Source organism: Rhipicephalus sanguineus, chromosome 1 (genome assembly GCF_013339695.2).
Source record: "Rhipicephalus sanguineus isolate Rsan-2018 chromosome 1, BIME_Rsan_1.4, whole genome shotgun sequence".
NCBI classification, from domain to species: Eukaryota; Metazoa; Arthropoda; class Arachnida; order Ixodida; family Ixodidae; genus Rhipicephalus; species Rhipicephalus sanguineus.
Genome location: NC_051176.1, coordinates 261,141,721 through 261,167,019, shown reverse-complemented (window position 1 = coordinate 261,167,019; position 25,299 = coordinate 261,141,721). Strand labels below are relative to the sequence as shown.

General features: G+C 49.3%; 1 protein-coding gene across 1 annotated transcript in view; it reads right to left on the bottom strand.

Moving 5' to 3' along the window:
* Positions 1 to 1,455: 1,455 nt before the first annotated feature.
* Positions 1,456 to 25,299, bottom strand: part of LOC119378842 (homeobox protein Hox-A4) — a 129,592-nt gene continuing 105,748 nt past the window's right edge. The window contains exon 3 of the mRNA XM_037647870.2: positions 1,456 to 2,935. Coding sequence (XP_037503798.1) covers positions 2,312 to 2,935 — 624 coding nt within the window. The 3' untranslated portion in view covers positions 1,456 to 2,311. The remainder of the gene's footprint in view (positions 2,936 to 25,299) is intronic.

Here is a 25,299-nt window from a genome sequence, read left to right as displayed (position 1 = left end):
ACCTTTCTACATGACAATATACTCTAGAAACAGGGGCATTCGCGGCACTTGGGCCCGTCCTTTGGTGATGTTCTTCAAACCGGGTTGTTATAGCTTTCGCATTCGTGATATTTTAACAGCCGGTGCGCTGCAATTATCGTATGTTCAAGTGAGTGGGTCTACGCATGCCTACACTGTCTCACTGAATATTGACAATATTAATGAGAACTAACAGACAATAACGCCAAGGAAAGTATAGGGGGTGTTATCTGTAGTATTTAGAACATAATTGTGAAGAAAGTAAAGGGGACGAAAAGATGACTTGCCGCCGGCAGGGACCGAACCTGCGACCTTCGAATAACGCGTCCGATGCTCTACCACTGAGCTACGGCGGCGGTCATCCTCCCGTCCACTTTTTGGGGTATATATGTTGATTTAAACGTAGGAGTGTTAGTCAGCGCCAATCGTAGCCACGGCGGCGAGTGTGGAACACTTTTTTTTTTTTTTTTTTTGCCTGGTGGCGTCACGTAGCACGTGATCTTTTTACGAGCTGGCAGCTGACCAATAATCCCTCGCCATACTACCTGAAGGCATTAAGTCTGCCAGGACGAGACCCTCGGCTATGAATGAAGGAAAGGAGGTGATTTTCTAAGGGCTCGTTTATCTTTGTTAAACACAATATTAATGAGAACTAACAGACAATAACGCCAAGGAAAGTATAGGGGTGTTATCTGTAGTATTAGAACATAATTGTGAAGAAAGTAAAGGGGACGAAAGATAACGAGCCAAACAAAGATAAACGAGCCCTTAGAAAATCACCTCCTTTCCTTCATTCATAGCGAGGGTCTCGTCCTGGCAGACTTAATGCCTTCAGGTAGTATGCGAGGGATTATTGGTCAGCTGCCAGCTCGTAAAAAGATCACGTGCTACGTGACGCCACCAGGCAAAAAAAAAAAAAAAAAAAAAAAAAAAAAGTGTTCCACACTCGCCGCCGTGGCTACGATTGGCGCTGACTAACACTCCTACGTTTAAATCAACATATATACCCCAAAAAGTGGACGGGAGGATGACCGCCGCCGTAGCTCAGTGGTAGAGCATCGGACGCGTTATTCGAAGGTCGCAGGTTCGGTCCCTGCCGGCGGCAAGTCATCTTTTCGTCCCCTTTACTTTCTTCACAATTATGTTCTAAATACTACAGATAACACCCCCTATACTTTCCTTGGCGTTATTGTCTGTTAGTTCTCATTAATATTGTGTTTAACAAAGATAAACGAGCCCTTAGAAAATCACCTCCTTTCCTGAATATTGACAAGTCGTTTGCGGTGATATCACGCAGTACGGATTATGAGCGAAACAAAGCAACATACTGACAATATAGTGTTATAAAATAAATGAGGAGTTTTTTCCAGAAACCTTATAACGACATCTTCACATCGAAGTAAGGTGGGGCAGGCAACGATGCCGTGTTTTGTCTCGAAACGCAACATAATCATTTCCCTATCGCATTATCAACGGAGCGGTTCACGCTCGAAATTGGAGCTTTATAAAACAAAAGATAAAACACCGGTCAAGAAATCGGGTCAGTTTAGAGTCGAGTACGTTAGGAAATTTCACTATTTAGCGTTAAACGGCAGGCATTTTCCATTTGCCAAATGCGCTAAATGGCAAGCACATTATATTTGCCAGCAATTTCCCGATAGTTAGTTGGCAACAACTGTTTGTTAGCCCATGTAAGCGTGATATCTCGCTACAGCGTCAATTTGCTCGGGGCGTTAATCGGTGGCGGGAGCGGCGCTTTCAAGCATAATGATCAACCGAATCATTTGCTCTCGTGGTGACCTGTTAAAAAATAAATAGCTGAGCTGTGAAACATGATGGTTAATGGCACACTCTTGCACATGGTCCTTGTACAGCCTTCGAAGTGAAAAGAGGGGGAAAAAATGCGCCAGGGCCTATCGCGATCACTGTGACTGTTGAAAGCGTCATCATCTCGACTCCCGTCTGAGATTGCAACGGCTCCGACACGGGCGGGACGTCTACGTCGCATCCACCCTCACATGGCATTAGAAGACGGCTCGTCTCTCCCCGTCCCCACGGCGCCCTTCTGAGCGGTCCTGGCCAGGGGTCGGCAACGCGGGATTTTCACCTTCCGAGGAAGACGTGGCCAGCAGCGCAGTGCCACGTGCAGCGTCGCCCTGCACTCTGTCGTCAGAGGCCGCAATCCAGGCGGGGACCCTATACGAGCGCGTGCACCACGGGCGGAGAAGGCAATCATGTAGCTGCTGCCAGAGCGAGCACCCCGCATGGGCAAGCCCTAGTCTCGGCTCGCGGGTCACTGTTCCACCTGCCCGCTGTCCTGAAACTTGTCCGTTTCGTCACAAACCAACACTGTCGCAGACCTTGGGCTGGGGACGATACCGAAGCCATCGCCGTGCTGCTTGGCGGCGGCCGCGACTCCCGTTCGGGACGTCAGCTCGGTCGTGGCTTCCCGGAACGGCCGCTGCTCGGCAGTGAGACTCGGCGAAGACTCTCTGCACGCGGCGTCCACGCCGTCCGAGCTGAGGGCCGCGGTGCCGTTTTCCATCTTGTCCATGTCGGACGAGGGCGGGTAGTGCTGCGAGCTGTCGTCGGTTCGGTCGCCCGAAGAAGAAAGGTTGCTGAGATCACTGACGCCGCACGGAGACGGCTTGGCGGAGCTGGTTCCAGAGAAGCTGTGGTGGTTGACGCTCAGCGCGGACGAGCTGTTGCTGCCGGCAGCTGGAAGCAGCGGGCTTCCGGCTCCGCCAGCTGCCTTGGTCAGGCCTAGTGGCTGCTCACTGGACGAGACTTTGGCAGCGGCTGCGGCGCCCTTAGCCTTGGCTGCCTTCTCGCCGATCTTCAGCTCGGCCGCCTCGGCATTGGAGATGCCGTCCTGCTTCTTCCACTTCGTGCGCCGGTTTTGGAACCAGATCTTCACCTGCACCAATCAGAACAGAGCAAAAGGCAATCGGTCAGTCTTTCACGTCGAGCTCTATGAAGAATGGTCTTGCGGCGCGCATTGTGCCTAAAGACCCAACATTGCAGTATGGCCACATCCATTTTGCTTGGCTGAAAAAAAAGAAACGTAGCTTTATTATTGACATATTGGCCGTGATTTCAGTGGAAGGTAAGCGATGTTACTGGTATACCAGCTAAACGAACTAAATGTCACCAAATTAAAAACAAAGCAAAAACAGAAAGCTTTACACAAACTGCGACATCACTGTATGCTAATGAGTATGTAAATACATGTGGTCTTTTGTGGAGACAAGACAGCCGGCAATAAATAAAAAATGTATATATCACGTGGCAACGCATCGACGCTCCAAGAATTGTACCACCCTGAAACGTAAGCCTCGGACCTAGCCTGTCAGACAACGAACGGACGCCCTCTTTCCCTAAAAAGTAGCAGCTTTAGTGGCGCATCTTACGTCTGTATCCACAGTGAATCCCCGCTATTCAACGAGCGAGAGATGCACAGCGTGTTAAGTAACGCAGCACATTTGAAACCACTTTCGCTAGCTCTGGTACGCGTGCGCGTAGCCGCGTGGTGTTAAGTTTTCGCTGGATTTTTCGCCTCGTCGCAAAAAAATGGCCCCACAGGTTGCTTTAATTGTCATTATCGGTCATTTTTTTAGAAGCTAGGCAACTTTTGAAATTGTGCCTTATTGATTAGGGAAGGTAATTAATTATTGAACAATTCCTTAAAGGAACTCATTTATTGCATGACTAACGCCCATCATCATATGGTGGTCACCTTTCACATAAAGCTTTCCGTATTTTTTTTGTTTTTTTTTATTCCTCGGCAATATTTAGTTTCGACAGCTGGCTTGTGGGTACTTTCGTTTACTTCTAACGGAAATCAAGACCTTATGCCTTTGAGCAGCTTTTGCCAATTTTATTGACAAGTACATAAAGGAAAATATTAGGAGGGGCGAATATCGGGTTCAGAAGAGTTTTAAAGTCATGGTCATCAAACAGATTACCTAAAAGCATCTTATTTTGTGTAGCGAAAGTCACGCTCTGATATAGGCCTGCACAAGATCCAGTCAATTATTATTCTCACAATGCCCCAGGAAGCACTGCACCTTCTTAAAAACTTGAACACTCTCGGATAGTATTTGAGGCCTACGAACCTCGATTAGCAGCTAGGCTGCTAGAGGAACAAAACAAAAAATCACAGTTTCATCGCAAGGGCGAAGCAATGAATGCGGTAGCAACAAATTGTAATATTATACGAAGTAAGGCTGGCAGCTAACTATTTTGGATCCGATATCGCGTAACTCTACAAAACGCTGGTGTAAGAGAATACGGCCACTCCAGGGAGAGATGCTCTTTTCGCGCAGTCTCTTCGCGTTGAGAGCGCAGCACGTAGAAGGGTATACGAGCCGACCGCTGATACCTGCCGAGATAGCGCGCGCAACCGAGCCCTTCGAATCAAAGTTCACAGCTGCTGCTCGAGTGACATTCCCCCCCTCCCCTTCCCGCTTTTTTTTTATGCTCGTTCAGGACGGGCGTGGCGATTCCTCTCTGCTGGAGCATTCGACGGCAGCTCTAACACGCGGGGGATGTTACCGCATGCGCCCTCCGAGCGACGGAGATGGGACGACTCGTTTGATCTCTGCTTCACTTCAGCCGCGTTCATCGCCCCCGCTCCCACGTGTTTACCCGCGGGTAGAACATACGATGCGCGGGGGGATGTTATCAATTTGGATTTACACGGAACATGACGGCGACGTCGAAGGCAAAAACCAGTCGAGAGTGTCCATATAATTGCTATCGCAATAAAGTTCGGCAGCATGCTACACTCTGTAACACTTGAAGGCGAAAGCATGCTGCACTCTCGATAATGCCTTAAATTATACAATAGAGGACCATACATCTTGCAAGACATAACGAACATCAGTGTTAAATGACGAGCCTCAGTGCACTAAATTACCTCGAAGTACTTAGTCAATTGCATTGTTCCTCTAACCCCCCCCCCCCGAAGTTTTCTGCACCTCGCGTGGTGCTGTACTACCTGTACTTCATCGTGTAACGTCACGATGACGATGACGTCACAAATTTCTGCGATTTGTTTCGCCGTTATGAAGTGTCACAGTATCATCACACTGTGGCGTCATCGGTGACGTAGGTCACGTGGGTTCTTGTATCACTTCATTTGCTTGCCGTGTTTCACTCAAGGGGCCGCTCCAGACACACTTAAGGCTTACGTCATGTGATTACGTCATCGTGTGACGTCACGATGACATCTGTTGACGACACAAATTTCTGTGATCTGTGACACCACAACATGATGTTATCATTGACGCAGGTCACGTGGGTTCTTGGATCTCATCATTTGCCTGCGGTTTTTCGCTGAAGGGCTCGCTCAACGAGACATTTAAGGCTTTCGGCTTAAAAATTCAGTGTATTATTTAATGTAGCATTTTAAATGATTTAAAGGTAAACATATTCGACAAAAATCTGTCTGGCTGGGTAAGATTATAAGAATAAAAAGACTCTCCAACCACATGCGCTTCACAAGGTAATGTACACATAGTTGAATTATAATCATCTGAGTGTAAAACGCTTTCGATAATGGGATAAGAAAGCGGTTAGCTTTATGGAGTTTAACGTCCCAAAGCGGCTCAGGCTTGACAGACGTCGTAATGGCGGGCTCGGGATAATTTTGGCCACCTGAGGTTTGTTAACGTGCACTGATATCACACAGAACACGGCCCTCTAGCATTTCGCCTCCATCGAAATGCAACCGCCGCGGCCGAGATCGAACCCGCACTATTCGGGTCAGCAGCCAAGCACCGTAACCACTGATCCACCGTGGCGGTAAATGATAAGCTAATACAACGGCGACGCGACATCCCCGACGCCAACCGAAGTTCCCGATCCAAAATGACGCTCGCTTTCTCTCTACTGAAAAATGTTTCAATCGGCAGGTCAAAAAAATAATTGGCGGTTAATCAAGAAATTGCATATATAGTGTTTCATGCAATATAGAGAAATCGGGGATTTTGAAGGCTCGTCATACAAAGTTCTAAAGGCTCAATACGATGAGTTCACATTCCGGTGTACCTGAAAACCTCGCGGTTTCCGACAGAATCAAATGGGCACACGTCGAGTGTTTTAATAGACGATATCCTTGGTACGCTTATTCTAAAACTGCGGTGTGCGTAATGCATCTGGGCCGATATTCTGCCAGAGTGCACTAAACGCGTTTTGGCGAGCGTTGATTGCATAGAGCTCCAGAGCCGGCGGACCAGCGCAAATCGTCACTATAGCGGCTCTCGACTCTATCCAATTAGTGCACGCCCAAACAGACAGTCCACTTAGTCGACTCTTATAGAGCGCCGCCCCTAGTTTTAGTTTCGGTAGATGGTGCCGCAAAGGATCTCATGCGGATCTATGCGTGGTGTGTATGTCGGCAGAAAGTGCACAATCGGGGCGCTTCTTTGGCCTTGGTGTGCTCTTCATGGTTCGCTGCCGCTTCATGGGTCGCTGCTTAGTCCGGCCAAATGGATTTGTGCAGCTCGATGCTGCAGCTGAAAGTCATGCTTGCTCATAACTACACACGACGGAGAAGTCAATATTGGAGTGAATTCTACGGAATAAACGTGAAAACAAGATACATATATCAAATTTCGCGTCCATTCCATAAACTATGTGAAAGGAGTCGCAAATGAAAGCTCCACAACCGAATACGTCAGGCTTTTGACGTAGAGGCCCTGCCGAGACTGCAGTGTCTTCGAATGGGACAGAAAGAGAAACGTTTGTGATAGATTACCATCGCATGCGACAGACGACCTCCAGCGTGATACGATTAAAAGATATGTGTGTTATTCGGAGCAATCTTCACAAAGTGGCTAAAAAGCCTCCAGCCGCATGTTGATTCCTATAAAACATTTACAAGGCCCGACGTGTGCATACAAGAACATGCATGCTCACAAGGTCTTGCCAGTGCGTAATCAGTTAAGCTGCTCAATCGCACCCTCGCTCCATTGACCTCACTGGTTGGAGCACCTGAGTTACGTGGGGAAGTCAGTTTGCGGAAATTACCACCGCGTGTATTCGTTCAACATTTGAAATGCCGTGAACTATACTGCTTGTCTTTTATTTAAGACTTCACACGCGTTTCGCCGTATGTGATGAAGCCTAGGATATCCCAGAGAAAGACAGCGAAAAGAGCGGGAAATACAAGGAAGTTAGCCAAATGCATAGACTGAATGACAACCACTGCGTGGTCGAGCGGGCAAAATGACTGAAACATCATGATTACGCCATCGCGCCATTAAATGACGATATAATGCAAGAAAAAAATGCCAACGATGTTACTGATAACGACGCGTGAAACAAGCTGGATAGAGGTAAGAAAGGTTGGTGAGCGTGATGAGGCGAAAATGATGAGAAGAAAAACTAATATCTTGCAGAATTATGCGGAAACAAATGTTCATTAATAAACATTTGCGCCAAAGGCCCAGTGCAGGCTAGGTAATTTGATGTTCTCCAATTTGATTTGTTGTTTTTCGATTGTATAGGAAATACATATGAATGAATATACGGTGCGCCAGTTCAAATTAGTACAGTGTGCTTCGCATAAAACAAAGCTCATTCCCAAACCCGATAAAGGAGAAAAAAATTCGCATTTTACGGACGGTACGAAAACGATAGTTTTCTCAATCCCGCCACTGAGGGACATGTCACCCGGTGGTCTGTGCCGTGATGCATCGAGCATGGCGGTGAAGCTTCATCGCTATCCTCCAAGCAACCATTCTAAAAGGAGAAAAAAAAAAATCCATGGAACACTCTCTCATTCGGAGCACCGGTATAGTAGTATAGCTCATCGACGTTTCATATTAATGCGAGGTGCCACGACAAATGACGCGTGACCGCAACGCCTTGTACGCGCATAATAGTCACGGCAACCACCAGACGCAACGAACAAAGAAGGGATAAACGCGCCGGAAAAGCGCCATTTTCGGCTCCGTCTGAGGTGCGACATAAGACGTCTTTATCGACGTCTTCATCGCCAGCGCGGCGCTTGTGTAGACAAGCCGACAAGAAAGACCGAACGCTGCCGCGCCGAGGCACGAAAAAAAGGCAGAGAGGGAAAAAGAGCGCCGGTCGCGGCACAAGACGCGGGAGAACGGTGGAAGGAAGGAGACTGTTTCACCGCGAATCTCACCCAATTTCCAGCGCTTCTTATTTCTTCCTCGAGGGCTCGTCGGCCGTAATTGCTATCCCTGCGCTCCCTTTTCTCCCGCGCTGCCGCCGGGGCCAGTATCCTCGATAAGGGGCCTCATAAAGAGTAGAGAGCATACCCGGAAAAAAAGAAAGGGGGGGGGGGGGGGAGCGACGGCGCTCGGTTAAGGGGCGGCTGGGAGGAAGGCCGCTGGGAGCAGATTCATTTGTCATGTCGCCTGCGCGCCAAGGAGAAACGCAGGCTCGCAGGAAACCATTAGACTCGATCAGGTTGAGATATGCTGCGGGAGGAGGCGCGCGCTAGGGAGACAATATCCGCAGGAGGGGGGAGCTTCTCCGCACTGCTCGTCGTCGTAGTGCGCGCTCGCCGCTTCTGGAGCGGACGGCTTCCCTTGACGCGGCCGCCGCGGCGGCGCGATCGATGCGCTGCCGCTCTATAGCTTTTTGTGCGTCGGCCTCGCGGCAAACGGGAGAGCCGGCGCACTCCTGCGCGACCCACTCTCCGGCCGCCGCCGCTTCCGCATTGTCGCGACGCGGGATGACAATTACACGGAGCCCGCTTCAAAGGGGACGACGCTGACAAGCGCGCCGCGGCGCGCGCTGCGCCCGTCGTTAAGGTCTCCGTCGTGACCGGCTTGCCGACAGCGGCGCGTGTCGACGCCTTGCGCTCGGACACCAAGGCGCGCTACTTTGCTCCCCGTGCGAGCGACGAGATTTGGTGCGACGTTGAGACAACGCTTTATAACGGCGAAAGAAGGCAAAAAAAAACAGAGGAAAACAGAGCCGCGCTGTCGTTCTCTCGAGCCCAGCGCGCGTTTGGCGTACACGTGTTCGCACGCTGCTAACCTAAGGGGAATTAACGCACAAAACGACGTAAGACATCCTGAGGACATTTTCCTACTCTGGTTGGCGCGTTGAAATTAACATAATCAACTGTCTAAACAAGCGTAAACCACACAAGAAAAAAAAGATATCGTGGGCAAAATGAACTGAATTCGCTACCTCCTTGCGTGGGACACGTTGAATTTTGCAGTTAATGTGTTCACACACGTGTTCCCCGGTTTAACAGTAAATATTTACGTAGAAGGACATCTAGCTATTTCACCAGAGTAATGGCTTAAATATAAGAAAAAAACTATTTAAAAGAAACAAGACGACGAAACGGTACTTCTTGTTTCATGTCATGCGGGCTGCCCGTTCTCATTATCGCTACGCAGACCTGATTTGTTTTTTCCAGCCTATTAAATAATGTGAACTTGCGCGTGATGTGCGAATAAAAGAATAAAACATGTAGGGAAACCAGAAACTTGATACTAAGGTCTGGCGTCTTTCTCGTAACAAGGAAACTAGCCAAAGTGACGCTTAGGCAATTACCTGCATGGGGCATTGTTGAAGATCGGGACAAACTCGCTTTTAAGTTCTCCCCTTACTTCGGCACCGACGTATCTTTCTTTGCGAACAATTGAGATAAAGAAAAAGAAAACGTAGCGGCGCTGCCCCGATTTACAAGGAGGCAGCGCGGAGTCTTCCGAGCGAGGCGGCGTAACAGCGATCGTGCGGCGCCATTTAATGCGGGCCCTAGCGCTAAACAGCCGGTGTCATCCGAGCAATTTCGTGCTTCGGCGATGATGAGATTTATCCCGACGCCCGGTTCCTCTCTCCATTGCCTTCCTCTCGGCAACCTGTCGATAATCGATAAAGGGCTCCCCCCATTCTCGAGCGAGCGCCGCATCCAGGAAGCAATCGCCGAGACACCCACTCGCGCGGCCCGCCACCGCTCGATGCCGGATCGTTCATCTCGCCTCCTCCGGAGGCTCCCCCACAAAGCCCCCGAGTGCGTGTCGCCGGTCGAGACACAGCCGTGACACAGGCTCGGCGGCCACCGCACAATGCCCGCGGCCCGCACTGGAGATAACGGGACGCGCCAGCACTCCGCGTCCTCCTCCTCACTGTCCCAGCGCCGTCGCGGAGGGAAGAAATGAAACCCGCAATTTTCATTATGACAATCGCATTTGAGCAACGCCGAGTCTCGCCAACAGCCCGGCGCGGTGGTTCGAAAGCGTAGGACGACTCGCTGCAGCTGAACGATTGCTTTTTCCTCTTTCACTCGGCCTTCGCGGTGGTGCCATTATGAGAACTCTATTTGGGACCGCGATTGATTAAGCGATCGATCCGCGCCCGTTAAACGGCCGCGCCCGGACGTCGCCCGAGGACAGCGCGCGTCGGCCGAGCCGTGCCCGGGCGACCGAGCGGAATTTCTTCGTGGTGCCGGGGGGCGCCGGCACGCAATGTGTACAGCAGCGCGCCTGTCTCGGAATAGTGGACGCGCGCTGACGGGACCGTGGCACGTTGTCACACTCGCGTCCTGGCGGCTCTTCTGACTCGTGCGGTGCGAAGCAACGCCGGAAGCGGCCTTTCAGATGACGTGGGTGCCTGTCGCTTCTGGGCTCTCCGAAGACGAGGAGATATTTGGTTTGGCACGCGTCGCACTTCTTCAGAAAGTGGGGGCAATTTGCTCGCGAGCCAATATGCGCATCCTAAATTATACCAATCGCGCGCGCTACTTGGTGGTCTTGACAAAAACACGTTCATAGAGAAAGCGGTGAGAACACGGGAGAGAGAGAGAAAGACACAGAAGAGAAGTAGAAAGACTTGCATAAAACTGAATTCACTGTCGTATAGATAGTACTAGATGTTTCGAATGATTATAGGTGCTACGAATGCGCTTCTAATGATCCAAATCGGGAAGGCAGTTTCAGTACTCACACGTATACAGCGGTGGTCAAAAGTTCCCAGGCCGCGCTGCCATAAAATTATACGGGATAGCGGCCCGGGAACTTTTGACCGCACCTGTACCTTTGTAATGAACACATCGAGTGCGAACTATACGCGAGACTTACGTATATAGCGTCGTCACGTGTTCTCAAACACTTAAGTACGGTTGAACCTGAATTGAACGAAGTCGGCAGGACCTGAGGCTGAATTGGTTAAATCAATAAACACTCTCACAGTAAACATAGCAACAACATTATATCATTTCAAGAGCAAAGAAAGGCGTAATCGTTGACTGCGGAAAGCATCGTAGAAACAGAGTCCGCAGTGCACATTTGGCGTTCCTTCGTGGTGGTAGCAGAGCTTAATAGGTCAATGGCTTCCATCACATGAGCTGAAACCTGCCACGCCAATATTTTGCCTACATTTCCTCCCACCTCCCCCAATTTCATTAAATAGTTCTAGACATTGCGTACATATCGTTGTTTCGAGATTTTTAATGTATTAGGAGTTATGCGATTGGGAGCTGAAGTTACTTTCAGAAATGGGAACGTTCGTACTATCTGGTTGCCTTGAACAGTGGTTTGACTGTATAGAAGTAGACAGAAAACTAAGCCTCTCTCAATATTGCTAGTGTGACAGCTGTATATTATTCTGCACTGGGAGTATCGCTTGACGTTCTAGTCAACATGGTGCCCATCTATTTGTTACTGACGAATTCGAAACCATAGATGCAAGTTTAAAAATTTTAGACGGTCAAAGTTAATGCATAATCAATCAAACCATTATAAACTCATCATGTTTGTATCTTGTGTCAGCAGACTTTTTTTGGTTGATCATCGCATTCGTTTACAGAAGTGACCGAGCATTGTGGTGTCACTGTAAATGGAGGTATTGATGGATGATGAAGAAACAGGAGCAGTGAAGTAGGCTACAGGTGATGCGGGCAGACTTATAAGCTGGTTCTTCGAAAGAAACTGTCGATGAAAGGTTCGTGCCTTCGGCACTGGCGCTTCTGCACGATTGGGCGATGCGTGTTGTGTTGTTCGATACGACTACCGACCTATCGTACGCAGTACGTAAGAAGGAGGCATCCTGCCCATCAAAACGACCGAACATGCGATATCCGTTGGCGTTGGTCGTGGCTTGGATTTCACAAGGAAACGGGTGCTCTTGCGCCAATCGAGCCAAACGATAAACAAAACACTCCCGTGTCGAGGAAGAAATGAGAAAGAAGCGAGGCAGCAGATCGAGCGCGCCCTTCCAGAGCGCCGCGTAATGAACTTGTTCAAAGCGGCGTGACAGGTCGGCGAGACGTTGTAGTCACGCGCGCGCGCACTGGCCAACTTTCGAGCGGCCGGCGAACAGGCAACAGCAAAGCAGGGAGCACGCACACAGAGCACGGCTGGCCGGCGGTGAGCGCTTAATCAGCCGCCGCATTTCATCGATGAGCTGGCCCCGGCGCTTCCCTCCTCTGCGGCTCTCCTTTCCCTTCAGATAGAACTGTCACGTGCCACGCCGGGCGACAAAGCTCCCAATTTGCGAGTTGATCGATTCCAACCAGTCGGCCGTGGCCCCTTCCTTTCCTCCGCGGCTGACGCGAGTCTCATATCGGCGGCGGCCTGGACGCTGGAGCCATCTGTCGCCGAGCTGGGGGCGCCACCCCCCCCCCCTCTTCCCCTTATCCCCCCCTCGGGCCCGCATTATCCCGGCGAGCGCGCGCAGCACGCTCGGTAATTCAACTTTAAGTGGCGGATGCCAAAGTTTTCCCCGGAAGCGCTTCCCAGCAATTAAGTCGTAATTAACACAGGCTTCGCACGCGCGTGTGCGGATACGCGCTCGGCGGCCGTATCGATTGAAAGGGGGGAGTAGAGACAGATTGCACGAGGTAGCGCCGCTCTGCCGCCGACGCCGCGGTAAACAGGTCGCGGGGCAGAGCCGGCCACTTGCGTTACGCGCACATCCGCCATTGGCTCGGCGGCGATGACAGCGGCGCCCGAACCCACGCCGCGCGCGATTGTGGAGATGAGCTCAAACGACGCGTAGCTATACTCCCCCCTACAGAGCCGGGCCGCTCTTTGGCGATTTAGTGCTCGACTAGTGCAGATAGAACTGCGGATAAAGCACCGCCTACGCCCTATCTGTGTCGATGTCGCGTTCCGCGGACGCCAATGTTTCCGATAAAATCTCCTCAAGCGGTGACTGTTGACATGGTTCTCTGTGCGGCACGGAGGCTAGAAATTAGACATTGTGTAAATAAGACTTGACCACGCAAAAGAGAAAGAAAGAAAAGGTAGGCATTTTTTTGTGATTTCTCACCGGGAATCAGAATGAACTGATTTAATGATAATTAAAAGCTAAGCAATAAAAGCAAGCAATCACACATATGTGTGATTACGACTGAGAACGTCAAAATCCACAATACGCTTACTGCCAGAATGACGTCCTTGGAACAAACCACTGCGTTGTCATTGCCCTCTGTCAGTCACACACAGCTTTCGACAAATATGAAAAACGCACTGTGCTATAACCGAACTGTCTTTTTTTTTAATGATAACAAAGTACTCTTCATTACGCGGCGTGCCCATCGTTACTGTTCTTTCGCTTGCGTAACACCCCCCCCCCCCCCCCAATCTCTCTTTTTGCCTTCTTTCTCCTGTTTGCAAAAAAAAAAAAATGTGTTCAAAAGAAACAATTAAACTAGCCCTCACGAGAAAAGTTAGCAGCACAGCTCACGTCCTTTTTTTTTTCTTACGTCCGCAGTGTGCACGAGTAAAATACAACAGAGCGCTTCCTGTGCCGTGGTGATGCCTAATAAGCGTACTGTCTCCATTATTGAAGCTCCAGCCGCTTTCGTGGGAATTCGACACCTGGGCCTTAGAAGTGCCCGCATTATGGGGTTCTCTTCGAAGTGAGTTCAAAATGCTTCGGGGAGCGCGTGTACAGTACTTAAGGCCTTAAACCGAGCGCTATGGTGAACCGAACGTCTAGTTAGTGCAACTGTGTTGAAGACCGGAATTTAGAAATTTTATCACAGCCAGTGTTATAACTATTAACGCAACGTACCCATAACTGCATGAACTATAGCCATAATGTCCGCAGTAATTCATTTTACGTTTTCGAAAAATCCCCCTCCTTGCTTGACATGTTCGATTAACTGCGCAGCAGCTAAGCTTTACTGATAACTGCTGTGGCAACGTTTTAGATCTTATGTCTCACAAATCTTGATAAAGTTAGGGTCAGGAGAGACAACGCTAATCTGGTGGCGACAGACAAGACTGCCCCCTTCATTTAATTGTTTCCGCAGCTCTGACAGCATTTCGTTTTTCTTGCTTTCAATCTGGCGCACAGGCAATAAGGAACATTCAAGTGTATCCATAACTGTGATGTTAAGTAATATGAAGAAAGCACATCACGTGCAGTTTTGGTGCACTATTTGTGAAACTTCATTGCCCACAGTCGACGAAGCAACACAACACATCCTGCAGGATCGCGAGGAAAGGAACGTTCTGCGCGCGTAACATTGGCCGTTTGAAACTCTCCTAGAATGTATGCCTACTGCAAGTGCAGTTGCGAAATGCCCCCTACGCTATAATTACTCATATTTCGTATCAGTGAAGTAGCCGTTACACGCCAAAAAGAGTAAGAGAACTCTTTTTTTTTCTTATAGTGTGGCGTAAGATCCGATACACAGGCAGGAACAGGGGCGTAGCGATCGAGTTTGTCGGAGGACCCTTTATGTATGCATGTGCATGTGTTTTTTTGTATGTGTGTGCTCGTGTACATATACATACACAACATACAAAATGTCAAAAATGTCGGAGGAGGGGGTTTGAACGGCCCCCTCCCCCATTTCTTGCCCACTGGCTGGGCCACTAAGCAGGAATATATCAGAAACGAAGCTATCGTAATTCGTTTATATGACTGTTACAAAACTGTTCCTCTTCTGCGCCACATTTCGTCGTGTAGTGATTACTGGTTCCAGCATAACATGGAAGTGGCTCAATTTTGTCTGTGTGTGCTGGATTGGCGCACTTTTTCCAACGCACGGTAGACGTCTCGACGTAGATGAATGAGAATTTGCAATGAGCTACACTGCACACTCACATTCACCAAAGTGACGGTTTTATATAGTTAGTATATCTAACAAGCCTTCACCAAAGTGACGGTTTTATATAGTTAGTATATCTAACAAGCCTGCGATTTCGTGTACACTGCAACGTGCTCGCGTACGCTCAACACGTCTCGTGTTTTACGTTAAATACCTCCGGAGCGGGTGAAGTTCGCTCTTAAGGTTAACAAAAGAAACATGTGCCACCGATCATCGGACTATTAATAAAGTTGGACCAACCAACCGATCATCAGATTGAACTTTCGTTCGACCCGATGCACAGTAGTCCAGTACAGCATTGGACTGTTGTGCTGTAGCAACAGCAGCCCAATGTTCCAACCATTCGCAATGCCCATAGACTGTCGCGCCACCGAGCGGAATTCAGGAGCGTCCTCTCGAGGAGGGTTAGTAGACGACAAAATGGCGGCACTATGCAGTCGCTCCCTTGTTCGGCTGTGCTAGCCTCAGTGTTAACGCGTTGGCAAGAAAGGAACACTACGACTTTGCATGTTCCCTGCATCAGTGAACAAACCGGGCCCTCCGTGACACGAGAAATCTGATTCGTTCTTGCGAGACGCGAAGTTTTCGTGAAAATACGTGGCAACTCGCGCTTTCAATGCTAGCCCACAGTGTACATATACTAGCAGCTTCGCGAGGCTTTCTGTAGCCACGTAGGTAAGTTAAATGTTATCGTCTGACATATTCAGTTGAAGCTCGCCCTGTTTTACTTGCATATATAATTGGTCAGTGTTTCTTGTAGTGCATGAGTCCCATAACACTGCACGCGGGAGGGAGGTCGCGCGGGCTCGCGATGTGCTCATGTATAACTGAGCGATCTCAAGTTGGCGATACATTAAAATAGGGCCTCAATCCTTTGTCAGCAAAGCGCTGTTACGAATCGTGCGAGCGATGTTTCAATCATTCGAGGACGCGTCTGCTCGACGCCAGTGTGTTGGGTTTCATAGCCACCGCTGCGCCGCTTGTTTTTGTACGTTTGTTGATAGGTGGCAGCACACTGCAAGCGATTTGCTTGTTGACCGGTCTGAGAGCAAAACGTTCTCCGCGTCCAGACGTCTGTCTAATTGTAAACGTGGTGACGCGGAGTGGTCGAAGTCGTTCGGCGGAGGAAATTCTTCAGATTGCTTTCAGCAGTGATGTTGAAAGAAACCATCTTGACGACGAGGATTTTTCACTGGACGTAGAACACTGTGAAAGCACCGAGAGTGACAGCGACGATGAACCACCAGCTGTTAACTCACGAGGAGCGAGTTGCACTTCAAGTCCCCTCGTGCGTTAATGTTCTTTCACGCTCGTAAGTCACTTTGATTGTATTTAACGTATAATATCCTTAAGCGAGATCAAAATAAAAGCATAGTTCCTCTTGTGCATTGCATGTATCACAATTATTGTGGATATTATGGAGCGCCGCATGCCGCCAACACGCTCGAGCTCGCCCAATAAAGCGAAATGGTTAGAACTTAGAGCGATGGAACGTGCAGTCACGGCCACAATCCACGCCTCTCGGCGAACTTCTTCGACGTTGCGAAAAGCATACGTATTTATTCTTTTCGATATTCATGTTTCGATCGTGCTGATCGAACCTGCAACATGCGAGTGAAGTACACACGGCTAGAGTCTCAGCATGGCTGTGACACAAGCGCTACTGAATGGCATGTTAAATGCTTGCGTTCCGTTGAAGACGTAACTCCGCGTTTTCGACTGCACAAGTAATGACGACGGGGTATTATCACTGAACACTTTTATGTTGGCAAGCCATCATCACGCGCAGCAGCGATGGCGCTACTCGCTGGCGGCCTACTACTGCGGCAAATCCGTCAGGCAGTCTCGGTACGTACTACCTCGGAGTGCCGTTCAGCTCATACGTCAATTCTAGTTCATACAGGTTTATGTAGCACGCACAGGATTTCGCAAAGCATCGTTATGCACGGTAACGGAGCTGAAATATAACCTTTCACTTCGCAGCAAATAATTAGGTGAGCACTTTCCATGGTTTGGGAAAGTATTTTAGTCTCATATCCATTCCAGCGCAGCTCACGACTTCATCCGGTGAAAGTGGCACGGTCCGTACGTCCGCACGTCCTATCTGTTCCTATGCTAACAAACGGGTTGACCCTCCTCCTGGCGCCATATTGAAAAGCACGGCGCGCCACCTATAGTTCGTGGGCATTGCGAATATAACGAGGCTGCGATCGCACGCGTGCATGTCTCGTGCTCAAGTCGTCCTTTCAAACGTCTGACACCCGCATCGTGTTGCTTTTTTTTTCTCCGTAACACCTTGCGCTTTGGCACGATCTGTTAGAATGCACTGACTTCGGAAATAGGTTCAGATGTTTCGTCGGTAAAATATATACAAAGTGGCTGAGGCCTTCTTATAATGACACCTCATCAAAACAACGCTGACTTCAGGGCCACACACGGCACGGGCACTAAATATGATCTGGTGTTTTATTCATAGCACATAAATATAGAGACAAAGTTCAGAGATTATTAGAGATAGCCAACACGTCAATACTACAATCGAGAACGAAAAAGAAAAAGAACAATCAACCGGCAACGGCGGTTTTCAGGGGGATAAACTGACAAACTTTTGATAAAGTAGTAGAAAGAAAAGTAACAAGACTAACAGACAACCTGAACTACCAAACAGGCAAGAAGAATAAATGCAAGGCGGGAGCAAGAAAGTGGAGGTGCGCGAAAACCGAGCACGCGCCGAGTTGTCGAGACATGTCATATGTTTGTCCCACTTTTTTCGTATGGCGCAGGCCCGATATGAAATAGCTTAACTGCTACATGTGTGTTGCAGTATATTCACCTTTGGAAAATCCGGTTGAAGCGGACTGAAAAAACGTGGACAGTAGAATTGGACAGGTCAGTGCTTGCCTGTCCACTTCTACTGTTCACGTTTTTTCAGTCCGCTTCAACCTAATTTTCCAAAGGTGAACGTAAACCAATTAGCCCAACTCGCCATATTGCTGTTGCAATATAATGGCGCCATGCTGTTTCCTGTTCCTTTTAGCGAGTCAGAAGGCTAGCGCAATCATATCAACATCTTTTCGTTTCAACCGACCCATACATAACATACGTTTGATACTGTACAAAACAGCAATCATTCAATTCCCCCTCTTTCTTTTTTCTTTTTTTCCGCAGCACGCGCGCTGCTTTCTTTGTGACGCGTTCGCTTTACGCTGCGTTATAAGAAGAACCTATAGCACCTCGCCCAGTTATCACGTTGCATCAGTTAGTCTGTGTATATCGTCGTAAGTTATGCATCTGCACAAGCATGTGAGCCTCCTAAGCGCGGAGACAGTACTTCGATGCCGGCATTACTCTTTACTGAAAAATAAACATAGCAGTCCATAGCATTATCAGAAGCATAATAATAGGCATGCACAGCTTTTCAAAGGTTTAAACGTTCTTGTACAGAAGAGTTTACTAGTTACATTTACGGCGCAACGAAATGGGTGTCTCTGGTGCGCGTTAGCACGTGCACTGCGTTTAACAATTCACGTGCCTGCCTGTTATCTTATGTATTTTTCCCCGTGTATCTTTATCAGAGGTGAGTCTCCCATACAATTATGTAATAGTGCACAGGAACGGTGTTGTGTGCCTAGTTACCGTAGAGTACACAGTGGAAGAAGTTATGTCGTCGAGACCACCTACGCTTTACATTCCGCGTAGAGGGAGAGAGAAATAAGGAAAGACAGTTAGGTTAACTATACTATGTTCAGTTTGATACCTAGGGGAATAATCCCGGTTTCGATTTGCTATGTTCCTCCATGCGAAAGCTTCATAGACAACGCAACGCACAAAGCCATTCTCTATGCCCTGGAGAATATTCGTCTAATGGCCGAGAAATGCTTCGATATTATCGGAGCTACCTCTTCAGAAGATCGTTCTTTGTGGTAACCGTGAAAGGCCGAATCGTTGACTATAACACCTCTCGTGGCGTTCCGAAGGACGCGGCTCTCAGCCCTAATTCAGCTGTTTAATCTCGCCATCATTGGACTTGCCAAGGTTCTACCACGGACAATAAACATTTCTGTATATGCTGACGATATATGCGTCTGGTGCTCAGCAGTGACACGTACGTGCCCAAGTACGTGCGCGGTTACAGAAAGCAGCGACAGTGACGTCGACGTATACCTACCAGTGGCGTAGCCAGGGGAGGGGAGGGGGCATACCGCCCCCCCCCCCCCCCGATATTTTTCTGCCATGGTATACAGAGCACAAAATGACACTCCACCACACTTAGCAGCCCGGACCCCACGTCGGATCAAGGGCGTGCCCCCCCTCACTCTTCCCAAAAAAATTTCTGCCTACGCCACTGATACCTACGTGCTCCGCGCACAGACTGCGTATAGTGCTCGTTGTATGCTTTATGTTTATATGGTCTATTTTTATGCCGTCCGTCTTTTGTAAGTAATGAGTGCTACCAAACGTAGTCTGACTTCACTATTACTGCGGCCTCTAATTGAGAAGTCAACTGTTTTGTTTTGTTTCATTCGTAAACAACTATATAGAGAGAAAGAGAAATAGTTAGCGCCATGCTCGTTTTCTGTTTTAACGGCAGCCGCCTTAAACGTTACGCTTGAGGGCAACATCTACAGAAGCAGCATTTGTCGTATTTGCTAGAATACCAGAACAAAAACGTAAATAATAGGCATTTTTCATCCAATCAGATTCAACAAAAAATGGAGCGGGTATTGTACGTGTCGTAATCACAGCTCAGGACTGCCTATTGAGCGCCAACTGAATGCGAACACGAGTGAACGGTTTTAGATGTTGCAGTAATTAGAGAAAGGTACTCGTTGTGCATGGTAGGAGAAAATTAGCAACGATGTCAATCAAAAAGCAGATAGAGACGACGCATCTAAGTCTACAAAATAGAGCACTGCACGGACCCGGGCCGGGCCGGGTAAGAGGTTCTTGGATCGGGCCCGGGCCGGGCTCGGGCCCTTGATCTTCGGGCTCGGGTCGGGCTCGGGCTTGAGCCAGGCCCGTAGTAGGCCCGGGTCTCATACGCATAAGTATAATTGCGTGTGTACGTTGTGTGGCTTTGTTTTTGTTGTTTTGTGGGGTTTAACTTCCCGAAGCGACCCAGGCTATATGAGACGCCGTCGTTGAGGGCTCCGGGTAATTTAAACCACCTGGAGTGCATTGGCGTGCACAGAAATTGCACAGTACAAGACGTCTACAATTTTGCTCCATCGGTATGCTACTCATGATTTCAAGAAACGCCTAATATAAGTTTCCGCCATTATAGTGAGTGAAAGACGTTCTTGGGTACCGTGTAAGGAAAGCAACGGTAAACTGCCTAGATTAGTGTACACAAGATGTGCGCGTTGGTATCTAGGGAAACATTCCGAGTATGCAGCTACGCTCGCATGCCCGTAGACTGGCCAACACGACTTGTGAGTCATTAATATCTCGAGCTGTTTTTCGTGCATTTTAAGTGCAAGATGCGGAGCGACTCTTAACCCAGGGCAAACGCCGTTGTTGATTTTCTCATTACTAGTGGTGATGCGCCAGACCATAGAGACACTCGTTTCCCCGAGTGCGGTGGCGGGGACTCGGGGAAGAAGGGTGGGACAAAGAACCTTGTTGTTTTGAACGTGAAAGCGTAGTGTATGTTGGGTGCAGTTGCCTGCCGAGGCGTCAACACGGCAGCTATAATTTATGTAACGCTGCCCAGCCTGGCGTATCCCTCCCAGAAGCAGCTAGAGCACGTTTTCTTTTTTTTCATTGCATTGTGCAATAGATGAAGTCTGCAGGAGACTTGCTACTTTTACTCAACAGCCCTAGCTCGTATGCAGTTGGTGTAGACTCAACCTAAAAATTTCTGCCATGCGTTTTTCTCCACTTTATGCAGGTATTATATTTTGTAGTTGTTCTTTGAAATGCAAAAATGAGATTGCGTGGTTAGCACTGCGTGCGTACATGAAATAGCCAGCTATGACTAATTATATTTTATATTGCCCTGCAATCATTTCGCAAGAGTGTTACGCGCGTAATTCACCGAAAGTATGCACAATACCAGTGAAAGTCGTGAAACTGAAAGAAGTTCCTAAAACAATCTCTAGAAAATATCTTGTGTGCGGCAGGTATCTTCGCAACAACCGAAGTTTGGACAGTGCCTCCTTTATGCTCAAAGCATAACTAGCTGAAACGGGCCGGGCCGGGCCGGGCCCAAACCTTTCGGGCCCGGGCCGGGTACGGGCCACATTTAAGAACACCGGGCCGGGCTCGGGCGGGCCGGAGCATGTCGTTTTCGGGCCGGGCCGGGCCCGGGCCGGAAAAATCGGCCCGTGCAGTGCTCTACTACAAAACATCTAATAAGCTGCATAATGGCGGCTGTTATATTCCCAGGAAATATTAAAAAAGCTACAGATTAATACGCGCAAGCACTAAGGTGTACTTGCAAGTGAAAAAAACAAAACAAAAACACGATATCGTTATAGAATAGAGAAAATACGCACATGTATGAAGAACAGCGAGCGACGAGCCTCTGCTGTGCACGCGCAGAAATAAAAGCGAGCGATATTTCATTGTTGCCACGAGCATACACCGGTATCAGCTCCACGAATTACGGGTTCAGGTATAGCGCAGCACGCAAAAGGCAGCGCAGCCTTTCGATCCCAAGAGGAGACAACAAGCCGGCCCGCAGGCTATTCGACGCCAATGCAGACCCGAGTCATACTACGCGTACCCGAATCAGAAAAACGATCTACGCCGGTCGGCCCGCGCAGGGTTCCAGCAAAAAAAAAAATTCTAAAAACGCACTTAGAGGCCCAGAACGCAGCAACAGAACGAAGTTCGCCGCGCGCGCTTCTTTATAAGGAAGGAAGGTGGGCGGGGAAGCCAAATGGCCCGTTCTCGACCATCAGTTCCTTTTAATACCGTCCGGGCCATCCCTCACACAAGAGGGTAAAAAAAAGGAAGAGGAACAGCAAAGGCGATCGACGCGTCGCTCGGGTTCGGTGCGCCGTTCCTTCGAGAGCGGCGAAATCGGGCTTAATGCGGCCACGCGGCGACAGCTAGCGGGGCTCCTGGCCACAAAGTGGCGAGGGGCAAAAACGCCGAACCAGCGGGACCGCATCGCGCTTTGAGGCGGGCGCGCGAGAGAAAGAAAAATGAGGAGAGGAAGGACAGCCCCCGCTTGTTTACCCGCTGTTCGCCCCGAGTCGCCCCCCTTCGCTTCGTACATTCTGTTCGCACAATTACTTTTTTCTGGAGTTTTCCAACAAGGCACTTCTCCCGCGCGCTTGCTGTGTGCGCTGCGCGACGTCCACGCGCGCGCGCGCGTCGGAGCAGCATTTGCGACTGCTGTTGCTCCGCGCCGAGCTATACAACTAATATATATGTAAATTTTCACGAAAAGCCGCATTGACGTAAGAGGGCGCACAAGAAGCAGGAGGATAGGGGTAGGAGACAAAAAGAAAATGCGAACAAATATTGAGACACCGGTCGGTTTGCGGCACTAGCTGGACCATTGGCAAGCACAATTTTCATTGCAACAATAAAACAAAAATAACGACAATAAGTTAGCGCAGCGAAGAGGGGAGGGACAACACGTGAAGAGTAGAGAGCAGTTGAGAAGAGCGCGTAACACAGAAGCTAGGCAGAAAAAAAAAAGAAAGGTTGTTGCCGCAAAAAAAAAAAAATGCAGAACTTGCCTGGAAATGTCTTGCTGATTTTTGGACGTTTGCGAACGACCGCGCTTTCTCGAAAGCGATTTTCTTTTCTTTTTCTTTTTTTGGCTCGCCGGATTTAGCGCGGTAGATTTTCTTACAGCCTCAGTTTTCGGGCTCGGCGATACCGAAACACAAAGGAAATGGCTGGAACACAGTTCTGGCGACACGGTGCTGCGACAAAACCTCGCACCTGGAAACGATATTGGTTAGGTTTAAGTGGGGCCATCTCCACGGCTTAGACGGATTGTCGAAGTGAAGTGCGCGCTCTCCGGGCTGCAAAAACCCGACAGTGGGGGCTGGAGCAGCAGAGCAAAAACAGCTCTGGCACATCGTCGAATATGTCGAAGACACGGCAATATCTTTCAGCTCCTATAGTAAATGATTAGCGCCACTTACGCGCGTATACACGAAACACCGCTGCCGAAATCAACGAGTGTGAAATTCCTTCACGCGCACCGGACACGCTCGTGAGAAATCACGTACTCTCGAAGAGAGGTATACTTGCTTGTTAAACAATTGCCCCCACGAAGTTCGGAACAGGAGGAAAATCACCAACGGGCTACCATCACTGCAGATGTACAACATGCACGAATAGAATGAGTCAAGGGCTGTTTTGGTTGATTGGAAAGTGCAGATTATGCGACGGAAAAAAAAAGGGGTTCGCTAATTACGCGGAGACAGTCTCTCGCTCCGTATGCGCGTACATTGGTACTTGGCGCTAACAGACTAATACGAAGGCTACAAAGCGTGTAAAACGCTTCACAAAGTACATCGAGCAAAATGAAGGCAGCGATTTGCGGTGTGAAAGTTATCAGGATTTTTCTTTCCGTTTATCCCTGGAGAAAAATCCCGCTTTTCGAATAACCGATTCAACTCGAGTCAACCGAGCTCCTCTTCGAAAGAAACCAGAAAAAAAAAAGAAAAGCAGAGCTCTTCGGGGAGGAAGCAGCCGTGTTCTCCTGAGAGCATGCACGTGTATATCAGACGACGCGAGCAGCCTCTCCGAATGCCAGCAGCCAATCTGCACGTGACGGCGAGGCTTTTTGGTGGTGTGCAGCAGAGTGCCCAAGATGGAAGCGACGCAAGAAGGAGGGCGCCCTGCCTCGCTTTCAAGAAGCGGTTCTTGGCGCGCTGTCGCAAGGCGGAAAGGGAGGCCGAGAAGGAGCGTGCAACACAGCGCTCCTTGATTAGAGCTGCAGCAGGGCGCCGCTTTCGGCCGATCTGAGCGCTTCATCCCGGAGGGGCGCTGATAGATAGATGGGGCTCGCGAGGCATACGGCCGAACGGAATTCGATGCTGGCCGGCATTAATTAGTGCGGCCCCGTCCTCCCGCTCTCTCCTCGCCGCCCCCCGCCGACGTGCCTCGTTATTAGGCGCGGCCCCGTGTTTCCGGCAGCCTGAAATGCCCCTAAGCTTGCGGGACAGGGAATAAGACCTCCCCACTCTCCCTCCCTTGGCGCGCTGAGTATCTTTCCAGCTCGGAAAGCGGCCAATATAGTAGCGCCGGATAGGAAATTTATTCCGCGATGACCCATTAGACATTAGTGGGCCCGTTGCGAGTTTTTAGAAAAGGCTTGCTCGAACTGTCCCCAAGGAGTGCCGTAGCGCTCGAGTGAGCAGCAACGAAATATTAAGGCAGCTGGCGAATCTTCTGCTTTGAATTCCGGCCTTGCATGGCTGCCGATTTCGTTGTTCTTGCTCAATTTAGCCGTTTTTTATGTGAATCGTGAACAAAAGACGGTCTTGATAGCGTGATATAGTAAGAGACTTAGTTTGACACAAAAGTTTTCGGTGTGCATAAGGAAAGAGAGGTACCTTTTTGAATTTCCGATACAAAAGCACGCCTTTTAATCCATGCTTCGCTTTACAAAATCTTCCATAATTTCACATAAAGTATGTAACCTTTCGCTAACAAGCATTTCTATCCTTTAGATGGTAGTGAAAATACAGTCCGCAGAAGTATAGGGACTGCAAGCCGCAATCTGCGCCATCGGAATGCACAACACAGGCCGGACAGCAAAGAACAGTGTTCGAGAGAGAAAGCATGCTCTACCACTCGCAGTACCTCATATACGTTATAGTATAGAAATGCACGATCTTGACCCGAGCGCCTTTTCCGCTAACACCGGCAGAATCGGCGGTCCGGCTGCCATCACGCCCTGGCACCGCGATCACTGCACTAGCCGGCAAAAGCCGAAGCGCTCGAAGCGTCCAGAGTCGTCCCCATGGGAGCGGACTCGTCAGCAGGCAATGACGCGCGTGCGGGGGCGTGCTGTAAGCCGCTCGCGCTCGGCGGCGAGGTGATCATGATCAATACCGATGAAGGGGCAGCGCCTGCAAAGCCCGTTGCGCCGACACACACACACACCCTCTCTCACTCGCTAAAGGGCTTCCAGATGGCGAAGGGTCGTGAGGCAAAAAAGACTGAGGAGTGCACACTCGGTCGCCCGGCAAATGGTTCGCCCGTTCTTCTTTTTTTTTTTTCTGCTTGCTTTCATCCTCGGCCCCAGA